General features: G+C 36.5%; 1 protein-coding gene across 1 annotated transcript; it reads right to left on the reverse strand.

The window, feature by feature from the left end:
- Positions 1–2,242: 2,242 nt before the first annotated feature.
- On the reverse strand, positions 2,243–6,881 carry LOC116178814 (ATP-dependent DNA/RNA helicase DHX36-like). The gene is made up of 4 exons (XM_031498434.1): positions 6,592–6,881; positions 2,967–5,113; positions 2,438–2,818; positions 2,243–2,385 (listed from the first exon to the last, which is right to left on the reverse strand). Exons 1-4 carry the CDS (start codon positions 6,805–6,807, stop codon positions 2,316–2,318), a joined length of 2,814 nt encoding a protein of 937 aa, XP_031354294.1. The 5' UTR covers positions 6,808–6,881; the 3' UTR covers positions 2,243–2,315.
- Between the last annotated feature and the right edge of the window lie 8,184 nt (positions 6,882–15,065).

The following is a 15,065-nucleotide window of genomic DNA, read 5'->3' on the forward strand; positions in this document are numbered from 1 at the left end:
TCACAAATTTAACAACAATTATTTTAGACATTACTCTTATTACATTACACGTTGACAAAGATGTTAAACGATTACATATAATTCGATCCCCAGTTTCGGACCAAGTTAAAAAAAATATTCTGATGCAATGCCAACCGATATATATAAATTTTATTAAAAACGGTCTTTACATTTGGCCTACCACCTTAAACCCTAAACTGGGCTTGGACTTCTCCCATCTTCACCACCCTACATTGTGTTACCAGTACCTAGTGCTGAGAGGGATATTTAATTGCTCCAGATATAATAAAATTTGTGGTTCATCATTGGGATCTTTGTAAGGGTGCTAGATACAGTCTAGTTTAAATGGGAACAAAATTGCGACTAAAAAAACGCATTTGAAATTTTGAAAAATCTTTGAAAATACCTGAGATACCACCAAAAAACTGAAATGTCAAATTTCGTTTTCACTTTATCTATTTCGAACGGTCGGAAATGGGCGGTTTCTGATGCTAGCACCTCCTATGGGCATTTTTTTTTCGGAGAATCTGAGCCTTTTATCAGCATTTCCATAGCAACACGTTAGCGATGTAGAGCTACAGAGTACAGACTACTCATATTTCTTATGGATGCCAAATTGGATTTTTAATAAACTTTAAACTAAACTGCAGATGTTTAATTGCAAGTATTTCAATCTCTGTATGCAAATAATATCCATTTAAAAATTGGATTCTTCGGAATGCGGTTGCGGATATGGAGCTTTCGTTATAGCGTGGAAGTGCTTTTGGGGCATTGTACGGATGTACCTACTACGTTGGTGGTAAGTATTAAGTAACAAATTCATCAGGAAAATAAAATAAAAATCAATCTAAACAACTTTAGTGTTGATCACTTGAAAGACCATTAAAATTCATTATTTTAGAAAAAATATTTTATCGGGGAGTCGATGGTGTCCGTCTGTCCGTGAACACGATAACTGCCAAACTGACAAAATATTAAAATAGTTTTTGTAATTGACATATTGTGCCCATACATAATTGTACCTATTTGTAATAAAAAGTGCTACTCAATACAGTATAATTATGTACCTACTCTTTTTCCGGTCCAAATACCTAAAAATATGAATGTGATGATGGTTTCTCAAAGAGAAAAGTGAAAATCTGTTAGCACCATCTTGTAGAATGAGCGCTTAAAAAGTTAATTTCGGTTTTTTTCGAATATCTTCGGAACTGATCGCAGTTTGTGTATTTTTAAAACATCGTTTTACTAAGCCCTAAACTCTTTCTCATTTAACCGACTGTGTAGGTATCTCTTATGGTTTCCGATTTTCCCATTATGTTCATTCTTATCTTATCTTGGAACTGTATTTTGTAATCTCCCCGATCTCTGCGTTTTCTTGGTAGGTATTTAATACCCCCAACTCCCAGGTGAGGGAAGGAGGGCGTAAAGTCCCACCAAGGCCGCGGCCATATCTAGATAGGTACGGCCCTGTCTAAGTTTTCCTAATCTGTAATTGGTTGCAATAAAATGTTTACTATGGGAAAAAGCATTGGAGACTTAATTTACGAACAACCCTTGGAAAAAGCAGAGTGAAAATGCCGTTCCCGCGCTCGCCCCACTACACCACTGTGCGTTAGACAATGATCCTTTAAATCGTTGTTGGTTGTGCAACTGCTTTACAAAAAGACTTTGGAAATATGCGCGTTGGACGAGGATTTCTTAAATTATGCTTATAGGTATTGTTGGTTACATAATTGCACTGGTCACATTTAAAATTTTCGATTCGAAAGTACGGTGATAAAATGGGACGCTTTAAAGTATCTTTGCTCTTTAAGGTGTAGTGACTACCTACTTAATTGCGAGTGCAATGGTTATTTGTACAACTAGTTTTGAAAGTGATACTTTTTTTCATGAATTTGCAGCAAATTCACGAAAAAAAAGACAAAAATATTAATTACATTAATTTTAGTAAAGGGTAGTCTTGACTTAATTTTTTAGACAACCCATTTGCAATGTGTTTGTTTACACATTAAGATTGTTACAAAAATGTATTTCACTTGGTAAACAGATGAGCGGGGGTTGACCTTACGTGGGATCATTGTATGTACAATTGTGAGATCTTGTACTATTACAAGTTATCGTGATCATTTTAACAGAAGAATAATTTTCATGCACATACAGCAATTTTCCTTAGGCTGTGCCCCTAGGATGCTCAGGGACCCCGGGGCATTAACCACCCCTATCCTGTTTATATTGTGCAATAGAAAAACGAACTTAAATTTATTCCAATTTAAAAAACAACACAAAATAGATTCTTAATAGGTTACAACAACGTATTAATCAAAATCTTCATAACCTAAACTCAAATCGCCCATCTCCTCGCTAGTAATTAGCTCCATCACAGCTCTAAAAAAAAATGCACAGAAAATAAGTTGTACAATTGTCATGGGCGACTTACCGTAATACTGATATTTCGTTATTTTCCCAGGACCATTTAATGACGCCGGGATTCGATATCTTGTACTCCAGAAACATATTTAATCGATCGCGTAACTGCTTTATGGTCGTGTTTGTTTCCTCTGAACATTTAAATTTTAACTTTTCGCCAGCGAGGTTGAGTGTGGTGTTTTCCTGATCGTAACTGTATTTATCGCCGAAGAATATGATCGGTAAGGGGTACACTATCGTCGCGTCGTGTATAAATCGCTTTGAAGACTGCAATTTTAAGTAGTAGACGAAAAGACGCGATGGAAAATAGATTTCCTTCGCTAAAACCGATTTTAGGTGCCAGTCTACTTTTTGGCCTTCCAGCGTGCGACCAATGAAACGTTTCTTTCCCCTAGAAAAGAAGATACTGATATTATCAACAAAAACACGTTTCGACAGCCGAGCTACCGTCGTCAGTAAATCAATAAAGAAAAAGTACAAATCAGAATAAGACCTGAGCGTTCTTTTTCTTAGTTGGTTTAAAATAACGAAATAAATACCTGAGCGTGCCCACATTTGGATATAACCCTGCGCAAAGAACCGCCTTGATAAGGCTGACATTTCTCGAGTTGTAATTAAAATCAGGATCTTTATAATTCGTCGAATCAACAAAGTTCATGTCCAGTAAGTACTCCATGAATTGCTTTTTCATCTTTTGAAGTTGCATCAAAATTGAAGGGCTCAAGAAATACTTCCAACAAAACTGATTTGCGTCGTAGTGGCTTTGGCTTTCGAACATTTTCAACGCATTATACAGAAGCAAGTGATCGCTGTACAACCCATTGGATAGCTCCCTTCGTTTCTGCTCCACCTCTCTCTCTTTGCCTAGTGGAAGCAGGAAAGCGTCCTTAAAATCTAGAGAAGCGGCCACTGATAGTACCGGATCCAGACAACTGAACAGCACTCCGAAGATGACCATTTTACCCATTTGCGGTGCGATGGGTAAATATGCGAGGTGGTATCCCAAAGGGGTCAAATTCTCGTTTTCGTCCAGGGCATTCATTCTTTGCAAAAGATCTATGGAGACGGCGATAGCATCCGGGTTGGGAGAGTCAATTAGCTTACTTAAAAATTCCGCCGCTGTACCGATTTGCAAGACTTTTATTGTTAAGATCGTGTTCTCTAAGCGAGTCCGCAAGATTTCCGCCTTCTGGTACTTCTCCAAGACAAACCTGCGCGGGCGCGAAAACAAATGGTAACAAACCCCTGGCTGAACTCTTCCAGCTCTTCCTCTGCGCTGATCGGCGTTTGCCAACGCAACCCAATGCGCTTGCAGAGTGTAGTTGTTCGTTTGAGGGTCGTAGTCGGTATACTTGATTTTACCGCAGTCAATAACGAAGACGACATCGTCAATTGTAATGGAGGTTTCCGCGATGTTGGTCGAGAGTACAATCTTTCGAACTCCGGGAGGAGGCCTGTCAAACACTTGCCTTTGATTTACAGTCGGCATCTGCGAGTGAATCGGAACTATTAAAAATTTGTTACTAGGAAACTTTCCACAAGTTTCCATACGTTGGTTCAGCGACGAAATCTCTACGAAACCCGTTAAAAATACTAAAATGGCGCCTGGATCCCGTTCAGTTTCGCAAATGTTGACAATAAGCGCGAAGATCAAATCCATATTGACCCCGGCCTCCAGCTGTGGATCTCTCAAAATCGCGCACACTTTGGCTGAACATGTCTTATTCGCCTCCAACTGTCTCACATATGGCTCCATGAAGGAGGTGTAGAAATCATCTTTGTCTCTTTTGCGGTCACGCCACGTATATTTCTTAAATGGCTCAGAAGACATACAAAAGTTCGTTTTCATAAGAACGTCTTCCAAATAAAATTCTTGCACGGGGAATGTAAATCCCGGAATGTTTAAATGAGGACAATTGTTGAAATACGCCGAAAATTTTTCTGCGTTTAAAGTCGCGCTCATCAAAATTACTTTCAGATTTGGACGTTTTACCAAGACATCCTTCAGGAGGGTGATGAGGAAATCGGAATGGATGCTCCTTTCGTGAATCTCATCGATGATTATATGCGAAACTTTGTTTAGACACGGATCGCCTTCCATAAGACGAAGAATAACGCCGGTTGTACAAAACAAAATCGACCCCTTTTCTCTAGGCATCACTTTCTCAAGACGTATTTGATATCCTACTCCTACACCCAGAGACTCGGCGCGCTCAACCGCCACTCGCTCGGCTACGGAAATTGCACTAATCCTCCTGGGCTGCGTGCAGACGATCCGACAACACGACCCTTTGCCCTTCTCGACGTAATCGTCCAAAATAAACTGCGCCACCTGAGTAGTTTTACCGCAGCCAGTCTCCCCGCTAAGGAGGATCACATGGTTCGCCGCGATCATTTCGATGATTTCCGTTTTTAACTTGTAGCTGGGCAGTTTCTTCCTGAAATCCAACATATTCAGATACTTGGCGGAGGTTCTACGTTTTTCGAATTCCAATTTTAAGTCCGCGTCAAGCGTGGGAGAGGGCTGGATTTCCTCAGCCGCTTCTAATTTATCTTCAATCCGCCCGCTAATGAGATTCTCGTACTTCTCTTTAAAGCTCGCATTGAGGTTTTGTGTGTAGTTTTCGCGTTCAAGAACTTCGGAGATTTTCATTCTTCTACTTTCTGGCAGTACTACTTCGGCAACCTTAAAAGTAAAAAGCATTGTAAAAAAATTGAATACTTTTTATCCGCTCTTGTCAATAAATCCCGAGATAAATCCATGGATTTTATTCGTCGAATTATTTAGTACTTATCATCGTGCACTTCCGTTTTGAAATGCAACACCCCGTGTATTTTATTGGTATCGGACGAATAAAAAATACATGTAGCAAATCGCATTACCTTAGAAAACAATTGCGCTTATACTATGGCAAATTATTTGACAAGTCTTTAGTAACGTGTGTTAAATTTATCAAAACTGACTACAAATATGGTCATGAAATATTTTTTTTCACTACTAGCGTCTGATGACATGATTATTAACCTTTTTTCCACTTGTAAAGTAGGCTTTCTCGGCATTTGTTCAAAGTGGTTAATAATTTTTTATTATTAACTAGTAGTCAATAATGAGAACTGTCACGCTGTCACTTTTAGAAAACACAACCCGAAATTTCGCTCAATGAACGTTTAGACAAGTTCTCTAAAACGAATAATTGCCACCATTCGCAATTTCCAGAGAAATTACATACCTAAAATTATCACATTTTGAAAAAATTCGAACGAAATTACTCTTTGAAAAATCTCAATGACAGAACAAAATACGGCCTGTTTGACTTGTACTTCCACGTACTTGATTGACATGTTAAATTAAGAAACAAACAATTCTGTCCAACCGTTAACTCTCTTATCAATATAATATGTTAATTTAGAGGATTTCAAGTGCTAGTAGTGAAAAAAATAGTATATATACCACGGTAGAGAAGTCTATTATTGCCTTCGCACCTTACACCCCTCGGCGCAAGCGCCTCGAGATGTAATCTTGGTGCTCAGGCAATAATACTGTACTTCTCTACCTTGATATATAATGTACTATTACTGTATACTTACAGGGTGTTACATTTAAAAACAAAAAGTTAAGGGCATTTCCGCCTCAACAGGAAGTCGAAAGAAGATTAAATTAGTACATCAATTATTAAAAAAATTGCATCATTAATAAGGGAGATAATTGACCGTTCCGGGAATTTTTACCTACTTTATACATTGTATATTTTAAAGTTCAATAGTTAAGATTTAGATTTGGAGGTTAAATCGTCAGAATATGGCGAATAATTTGGGTAATCATAGTTTCTTAAGGCTATACATTGACATTCTACAGAAAAATGAATAGTTTGTTGCATATTAAATAGACCTAATACAAATAAACATATTTTGGAATTCGATTTTGAGCTTAAAAATATTTATTCAACACACCTGGAAGGTAAAAATAGTATATCTCTTTGATTCTGATTAGTGATTCAGTGGCGCCACCACCGGCCATTCTTTTCCCGAAATCAATATTGAATTGTTGCCATAGATTCATAATCTGATATACAACCACAGAATAAATATAATAAACAAAGAGAAATGGTGGCGAAATACGATGTAACAATTTTATTCTAGTACAAAATAATTAAAAGGTATTACCACTCGAGCTTGTTTTGCACGTGCAGCGTAATACAGTCCAATTGCCTTTCCTCGCAAATTTCCGGGATGTTTTCCGTACGGACGTGGTTGCTCTCCGTCTTCATTGTTGCCATCACTTTGACTTTGTGTTTGTTTGAACGTCTTTTTAAAACCGCCATCACCACCACCACGTCTAAATCTGCCGTATTTTCGCTTATATTTATTCGATTCAGACATTTTCTCTCATTAACAACTACGAACTAAACGAGGTTATGTTTTGTTTAATAACTTTGTTCACGAATGACATTTTAATGTTAGATGGCGCTTGAAGGAACATTCTTGGTGGTTGCATTCATACCATTTGAAAGTACAGTACCACTTAAAATCAATATACAGATTAAACTAAAAGCTTATAATTTAGATTCTGCAAATTGACATTGTTTACTTAAATAAATAAACAAATGTAGGAATATGTCAATATTACTTAAGTTGAAAAGTTTCGCCACCAGGTAGCGCCACTAGCACGGTTGCGTTTCCCAGAAATACGAGACCTCGCAAACCGCTGCAGACTACTTTTTTTTGTATTACAGAAGCTGAAGTTGTACAAACTTCAGTAACTAGAGGGAGTTGAGCGTTTTAATAACAATTTGTTCTGGTTTTCATCATTGAATTAATTAATCAAATTGTTTATATAGCTTTTTATCCACAAAATTTATTCCACTTACGTAAACAAGATGAACAAAATACCTAAGTGGATTTTTTTCAAAAAGTTTGGATTGAACATCCACTACCCCCTCTTGTCAACGTCCACAACAGAGAATCACCTATTTCATTTTAAAATAATTATTTGCGCAGGTACTTAGCCGGTGATTTGTTATTTTATGTATTTCTATCACGTATTCTCTCGAAAACTTATTGAATAAAAACTTCTCCAATATCCAATCTGAAAAGGTCGTGTGTGTTATACCCGTGGTAGTAGTTTGAAATTGGCTCGAAGGTGCTTCAATTCAAGTAAAGTTATTTATCGATTTTTCACAAGTAGTAAATTCAATGGGAGATTGCCATCATTTACAAGGAGCGCGTCTAAGGGGTAGACGAGAAGCGGAAATTCATATGCCTTATACTTTTATTTTCTGTAGTGTCCTGGTCGTCTTTCGCTTTTGCGTTTGACTTGCAAATTTTTACATTTGTAGTATATTAGCGAAACGTGATAGGCAGTATACATTTAGGAAGTGATATTATGGCCTTATCTTCTTTAACAAAGCAAGTAATTGAAACACAACGCTAAAACATTCAATACTAAAGACAACAAGAAAATTGCACCTATTGCTAGTAAGAGTTCGAGATAAGTAGTTCTCTAATTTCTTATTACTAATCCACCCTAGAATCCCCCCTCGAAACCCACATAATTCTAAAGTATGTCGCAGGTTGCACAAATTAAACGTTACCCATTTTTCTCCTCAAGATGAAAATCGAATTTTGGAGAGCGATTTGCATTTGAATATATTTTGGTAGAGGGTGTGCTACATTCTATTGTTTGAGGGGCTAGGACGTACAATTTTTCTTATCTTTGGAATAAACTTGCTTATTACATTTTCTAATAACTATTATTACTAATTATATCAGCTATCAGATAATGCTGAATATCATTACATAATAAATTGTTGTAATTTTATGTTTTTTTCCTTTTCTCTTAACTTATTAATCCTTAAACTAATTGTATGTAAAGAATATAGGTATATTATACTGACAATCGGTTCAGCCGTTTAGCCGGAAATGAGAGTACAGGTGGTCGATTTTTGAAACCAGTCGCATCTATTCGTGTACGCTTAGATGGGAAGACTTAAAAGCGTATACGTTTTCCAAATGCAATTTTTGACTACTGTTCGTAACTGCCTGGAACCAGAGACTCTCTGCCTGGAACCGAAACGTACAGTGCATATGACAACGTCGCCTTTGTTGCTTGATTAGAACTAAAGCGGACTATTTGACGTTTAGGTTTGAGCTTAGGTGGTGAGGTGAAGATATTGTTCAGTCATTTCAAATTAAAGAATAATAATATTTTAGGCGCTGATTAGCATGAATACGCAAAACACGATGGACACGCCAAAGCGAGGGTGCAATACCACGCAAAATCAAAAAAGGTGGCTTGTGGAGTTTGCCAAAAAACACCCCAAAATAATAGCAGGGAAACAAACTGCGACTTTTACGTGCAAGAAAATGCAAGACGCATGGAAAGAAGTAGCTGATACCCTTAATAGCATGCCATGTGCTTCAAAAAACTAGAAGCAATGGCGCAAGGTAAACAAATATTTCCCTACATTCCAGATGCATTTGTGTATTTTATAGACGTGGCATGATTTACGGGCACGCACTAAGAATAAAGTTGCCAAACAACGAAATTACCAAAGGGGAACAGGTGGAGGGCCGGCTAAGGAAGAGACATTGGATGACATAGAAGAAAGTATTGTTGAAGTTATACAAATCGTGTCGGTTGACGGTCATGATGTTCCTGAATCGCAAGTTGCATTTAAATTTGGAGATACAGGAATTGGTGACGAAGAACAAGATGGATTAATTGAATATTCTATTAGATCGGACGATGAACATCCAGAAGAACAACCGCAACATATTTTTGACTATCAGGAAGAAGCAAGTTCAATTGTAAATTTAGCGCCCACAACCATCAGTCTTACTCCCCAGAGGCCACTTACACAAAAGTCAGCAGGAAAAGGTCCCGCCAGATAAGAGAAAGTGTCCGAAAAATTGGATGGGTTAATAAATTCAACGTCGGCGGCAGCAGCCTATAAGGAGAGCCTTGATAAAAAATTACAAATGAAATCAAAATACTACAATGAAAAACTAGCACTTTTGCGCGAACAGAATAATATTAAGAGGCTTCATGTTGAAGCGTTAAATACCATCGCACTTGATTTGAGCCGCATCAGTGAGGTGAATCAATAGCCAGTTTTGTTGAATATCATAATAATAAAGACTGTTCATTTCTATTAATTTATTTGCCACATTCAATATAAAACAAAGATTACTGACAAGTCAACGGCCTCTTCGTGCATTTAAGATATGAACGAGTCGATTACGAGCGTCCCGACCCTGTAGCAATTCGGGATTAATTCGGTTGTTGCGTCCTATGCCATCCGCTTCTGGTATGCCACCTTCTATCAAACCTAAATCGTTGTCAACTTCTTCATTTGGGAATGGTACGTTGTAGTAAGTGCACATATATTGTGCAGAACAACGCAAGCAGTTATTATTTTGCAGGCGAATTCAGGACTGTAATGCAGAATTGCAGAACACGGTGCTTAAGCAAGCATCGAAACCGTGCTTTCAGCACACCATTACATCTTTCCACAGTGGCTCGTGTACTTTTGTGTACAACATTATAATGTGCTTCAGGTGTGCCGTCAACCGCGTCTGTAAACGGTGTCAACAGCCAAGGGCGAAGGGGATAGCATCACCTGGAGTAAATAAATTACATCAAAACCAATAACACCAGTTCAAAAAATATTTATCAGACAGACCCAGTAAGAAGTAATCCCTTTCTCTTCTGCCGTGAATATTTCTTAACAGTGCCTGCACTACAGTTTGGTTCCAAATGTATGAATCATTTGTGCTTCCAGGAAACCTTGCATTCACATTCATAATGCGTAACTGGGCATCACAAATCTATATGAGATACACAAATCAAGAACATACTGCAAAGTGGGTGGGGTGCGAAGATGTTGAACCAAGGTTGATTATAAGGTGGAAATTAAAACAAATAGGTAGATGCACAGTCATAAAACGTGTGGTGGGATAATTACCAATTGTACATTGATGGAATGATAGGACTTGCGATTGACATATAAATGTTCCGGGTGTTCTTCATCATTGCTGGGAGGAGGAACAATTGCTACATGGGTGCAATCGATGCATTCTACAATGCCTGGAAATCCATATTGGTTAAAGAAACCCTGTCTTACTCTTTTCATCAAAATTCTCCGGGTAGTGGACCCATTCATTGTACACTATACACGGGTTCATTAAGGGATGCAACAACCTCCCTCAAACTAACAGACACACTAGCCTGTGAGACATCAATATACACATTTGCCCCTACGTTTGTCTGGTATGACCCATTTGCGAAAAAACTTAGGGCTGTTAAAACCTGCAAAGAAATTGCACATACTGCATTTATACCTACACTAGGTAGCAGAATTAAACAGCCTTGCCTTTAACTGAACATCCAAATCCGTGTTTCGATTTTGTGGGCGAATAAAGACTCTTAATCGATTTACCAAGTAGCGGAAAAGGTCTTTAGACAGCCGAAACATTTTGATAAATTGTGCTTCATTTAATACTTCTATGGGGTTGCAAGGATTACGGTTCTTATTCGGGCGATAATTGCGTTCGGCATTCTCTAAATTGTCTATTACAATAACACATTCACAGCTTCATCCATTGTTGTAAGTAGATACCTCTCAAGTCTCAAGAGTTAAAACTTCAACACTAACCAATACATAACCCACAAAACGTCAGTTCGAGCGTTTGCGAACGCCATTTACCCGCTCGCAGAAAAACGAACACAATTGAACGTATACGCAATATAAACGTATGGTCAAAAATTGCAAATATACGTTTCTTTACGAATACGTATACGTTTTAAGGAAACGTACAGCCAAAAATCGACCCCCAGACAGACAGACAGACCGATAGACCAACAGACCGATCAACATAATTGTTCGAAAGGTGTATTTCCGTTAAAAAAGTGGGGGTATTTTTTTACCCCAATGTAATACCTCCCATACTAACGTGCGAGTGGTAAAAAAGGATTGCCTATTTCGTATAGGTGTACGGTACAACCCGCAGAATTTTTCAAATTTCCTGTCTCTCTTGTTAAGTTATTGTTTAAATACAAAGGTTTGGTGTAGGTCATTCAATCCATGGTGTATCTGGACCTAAAATTAATAATTTGGATTTAAAATTACCATGTAAATGTACCAAAAAGATAGGTTGTGGTTGCATACACAGAGAGTATGAAGGAATGATCGACATTGAAGAAATATATGACTCTAGGTGAACTATTTATTCTATAAATTCTAACTATTAACCAAAGGAATTAGTAATACAAATGTATGAAGTATTAGCAATAAAGAAACTTCCAACTTAAATAGGAACGACACCCTGTTGACAAAACGTGTATTTTCCGGAGCTCTTCTGTACAGGATGTCCTTAAATATGCTGTACATACGGAAGGGACTAATTCTTTGGCTTATTTTATGACTAAAAGTTTATATAATCATAGGTCCGTCCGCAAATGGTTCGTTACCAGCTACACGGAGAAAAATGTATGTTAAAGGTAATTAAAAATATAATAATAGCTATCAAAAAATATAATACGTATAGGGATAGCTATGAAGAATTATAAAATTTATCATATACATATTGTTGCAAGTGTATAGCTAGTTTTACTATATATTGTTTTAACTCACACAAAAAAACTGTATGTAACGGCAACCATCTCATATGCATGCTTTTGTAATACGGGAGTAGTTGAATTAACATCTCCGCTTTGTATTAATAAGTAACTTAGATTATTGCAACTAATTAATATACACACCCTGCCAAAAATCGACTGCACCATAATTTCCCGGGAATTCTTATTAATTTTGGTGCGTAGAATCCAAAACAATTCGTACTTTTTCGATCAGACTTCTCAATCAAAAGTTATAGACTAGAAACCAATTTCGAAAGAAAATTCTAAGGGCTGTAACTTTTGAACTAGTAGCCCAATCTTGGAACTGTTTGAAATTATGGATTCTACAGGCCACATTCTATAAGAAAATTTTTTTTCCGGGTCGATCTGAGACAATTTTTTTTTGGGGCTCAAAAAAAGGCAGTGTATAACCTTCCTTTTTTACCAAAAATCGACTGCACCAAAATTTCTCGGGAAAACACTTTTTCTTATTAATTTTGGCGCGTAGAATCCAAAACAATTCGTACTTTTTCGATCAGACTTCTCAATCAAAAGTTATAGACTAGAAACCAATTTCGAAGAGAAAATTCAAAGGGCTGTAACTTTTGAACTAGTAGCCCAATCTTGGAACTGTTTGAAATTATGGATTCTACAGGCCACATTCTATAAGAAATTTTTTTTCGGGTCGATCTGAGACAATTTTTTTTTCGGGCTCAAAAAAAGGCAGTGTATAACCTTCCTTTTTTACCAAAAATCAGGATACACACATATTGGTTTCGAATATATAAAATTATAAGTTCAAAAATCATGATATATTTGCAACAATAAGGTATAATAATCAATATAATACAGTTTTTTTTTGTATTGGCCCAACCCTCAAAATCTCTGGAACATCACTCATGATTATAAGTGGTATAGAATTCATCTATAAACTTCACCAAAATTGCGAGCCACATACACATACGCACTGAACTGACTGTCGACTGAACAAAAACCGCATACAATATATAATACAGAGCTTTTAATAATTTAATGCAACCTTTGCAACGGTTGTTCTCAAAATAAGCTTATGCTTATCTTGCAGATTCAGCATCATTGCAATTTAAAAATTATTATATGGGTTGTTAAACTAACAATCTTTCAACCGCAAGGTTTTCATTTAAGAATGCGTTATACAGAGTGGCCCAACGAGAAGTATACAGAGGGCTTTTAGGGTATTAAATTTAGAAATTTCGAAAAATCCTCGAACACGTTAATTTTGTATTCGAGGGGGACAACTTTTGGAATACAAATCACGAACCCAAGTCTTCACCCCTCTACGTAGGGAGCTTAACCCCTAAAATTTTAAATGGAATCCTATGGCAAATGGCACATTATTTGAAAGCCAATTTAATCGTGATTACTAATCTGCTTTGCTTTCTAAATTTTATTGATTCGTTTCGGAGATATTCGCATTTGAAATGGTTTTTTCCCCTGATTTAAGTCCTTCTTGTGGGGATATTTAAAGAATAAAGTTTATGCTACTCCGCCCGGAACATTACAAGGGTTGCTAGCACGTATAACCGTAGTGTAAGAATAGAATACACTATGGTATAACTCAACAATTTTGAGCGATTACCCCTGAAATCTTGCCGCATTGTGAAGCAAATCTTTATTATTGCATGGAAGCAGGCGGAAGGCAATTCAAGCATTTATTGAAATGAACGTTTAAAGTTATTTGTTATTTTTTGCACAATTTAAACCAATTTAAATATTTTAATACAAGGTGACTTAGATCGCATTTGTTTTGGTTTTTTTAGAAAAAAACATTTCAAATGCGAATATCTCCGAAACGAATCAATAGAATTTAAAAAGCAAAGCAGATTAGTAATCACGATTAAATTGGCTTTCAAATAATGTGCCATTTACCATAGGATTCCATTTAAAATTTTAGGGGTTAAGCTCCCTACGTAGAGGGGTGAAGACTTGGGTTCGTGATTTGTATTCCAAAAGTTGTCCCCCTCGAATACAAAATTGATGAGTTCGAGGATTTTTCGAAATTTCTAAATTTAATACCCTAAAAGCCCTCTGTATACTTCTCGTTGGGCCACTCTGTATACTAAACTGTATTATACACAAATAATAAACCCATTTCGTTAATAAACTATATTTTAATGTTTATTATCTATTTGCTCTTGGATATATTTAAATATCTAAGATCATATTTAATACAATATCATTATTATAGTGAGAATAATTTTGATTAGACATATTCATATTGTACAGCGTGTGTTAAGGTTGGTTTGATTTAATAATAGCTTCTCGTACTGTTTACAATATAATTTTTACTATATGATTTTAACAATCCATTTTTCTCCGTGTAAAATTACATCTTTGGTCGTGGTAGTAAGAATCTACAGGGTTCAATTTTCTACCCCTGAATTTATGTTGGTGTGCGGTTGGTATAGATTGTAAAATAAGAAATTAATTTTCTGCTTTGTTAAGACACTTTTTGGTCTTTTGTAATTTTTTCGTACCTGTGACCGTTGCCGAGAAAAAAAAGATAAATTTTCTGTAGTTAGCTAAATATGAAAGTAAAATTTTTAAAATGGTCCAGTAGGCCTTGACTTTATTTGGATAATCTCCAGTTTTTATTAGTTGTGGCAGTTCGCATTTCAAATTGTGTCTGGTGTTTGCATATGTTTATAAATTAAACGTTTCAATTGTAAAGTGTACGGTGTAAATTAGGTATAATAAAGTTTTTTATTACACACGGACGGCAAACTAACCACCTTTTTGGAAGTTCATTCACTCGATGTTTAGAAAACATCCCATCATCGTCTTTTATAATAAATAACTATTAATGTACCTTAAATTAGATTATATTTTATGGACGCCAATAGGTATGTTTATTATACGTACAACTTCCAGAAATGAATAAATCGCGAACACGCATGAAGTGACATATTCCATGCATGCCTGCCTGACCCTTCATACGTGAAATCGATATCTCTCAATAAGCGCAAGAATGATATATCTATAT

Source organism: Photinus pyralis, unplaced genomic scaffold (assembly GCF_008802855.1).
Source record: "Photinus pyralis isolate 1611_PpyrPB1 unplaced genomic scaffold, Ppyr1.3 Ppyr1.4_LG8, whole genome shotgun sequence".
NCBI lineage: Eukaryota > Metazoa > Arthropoda > Insecta > Coleoptera > Lampyridae > Photinus > Photinus pyralis.

What these genes read in the sequence shown, in the direction of transcription:
- LOC116178814 (XM_031498434.1), bottom strand. Translation starts at nt 6,807, where the DNA reads ATGTCTGAATCGAATAAATATAAGCGAAAATACGGCAGATTTAGACGT. An exon ending in CCAAATGTGGGCACGCTCAG is followed by an intron (nt 2,819 to 2,966) that starts GTATTTATTTCG and finishes CTTCTTTTCTAG; the next exon opens with GGGAAAGAAACGTTTCATTG. An exon ending in AACGAAATATCAGTATTACG is followed by an intron (nt 2,386 to 2,437) that starts GTAAGTCGCCCA and finishes ATTTTTTTTTAG; the next exon opens with AGCTGTGATGGAGCTAATTA.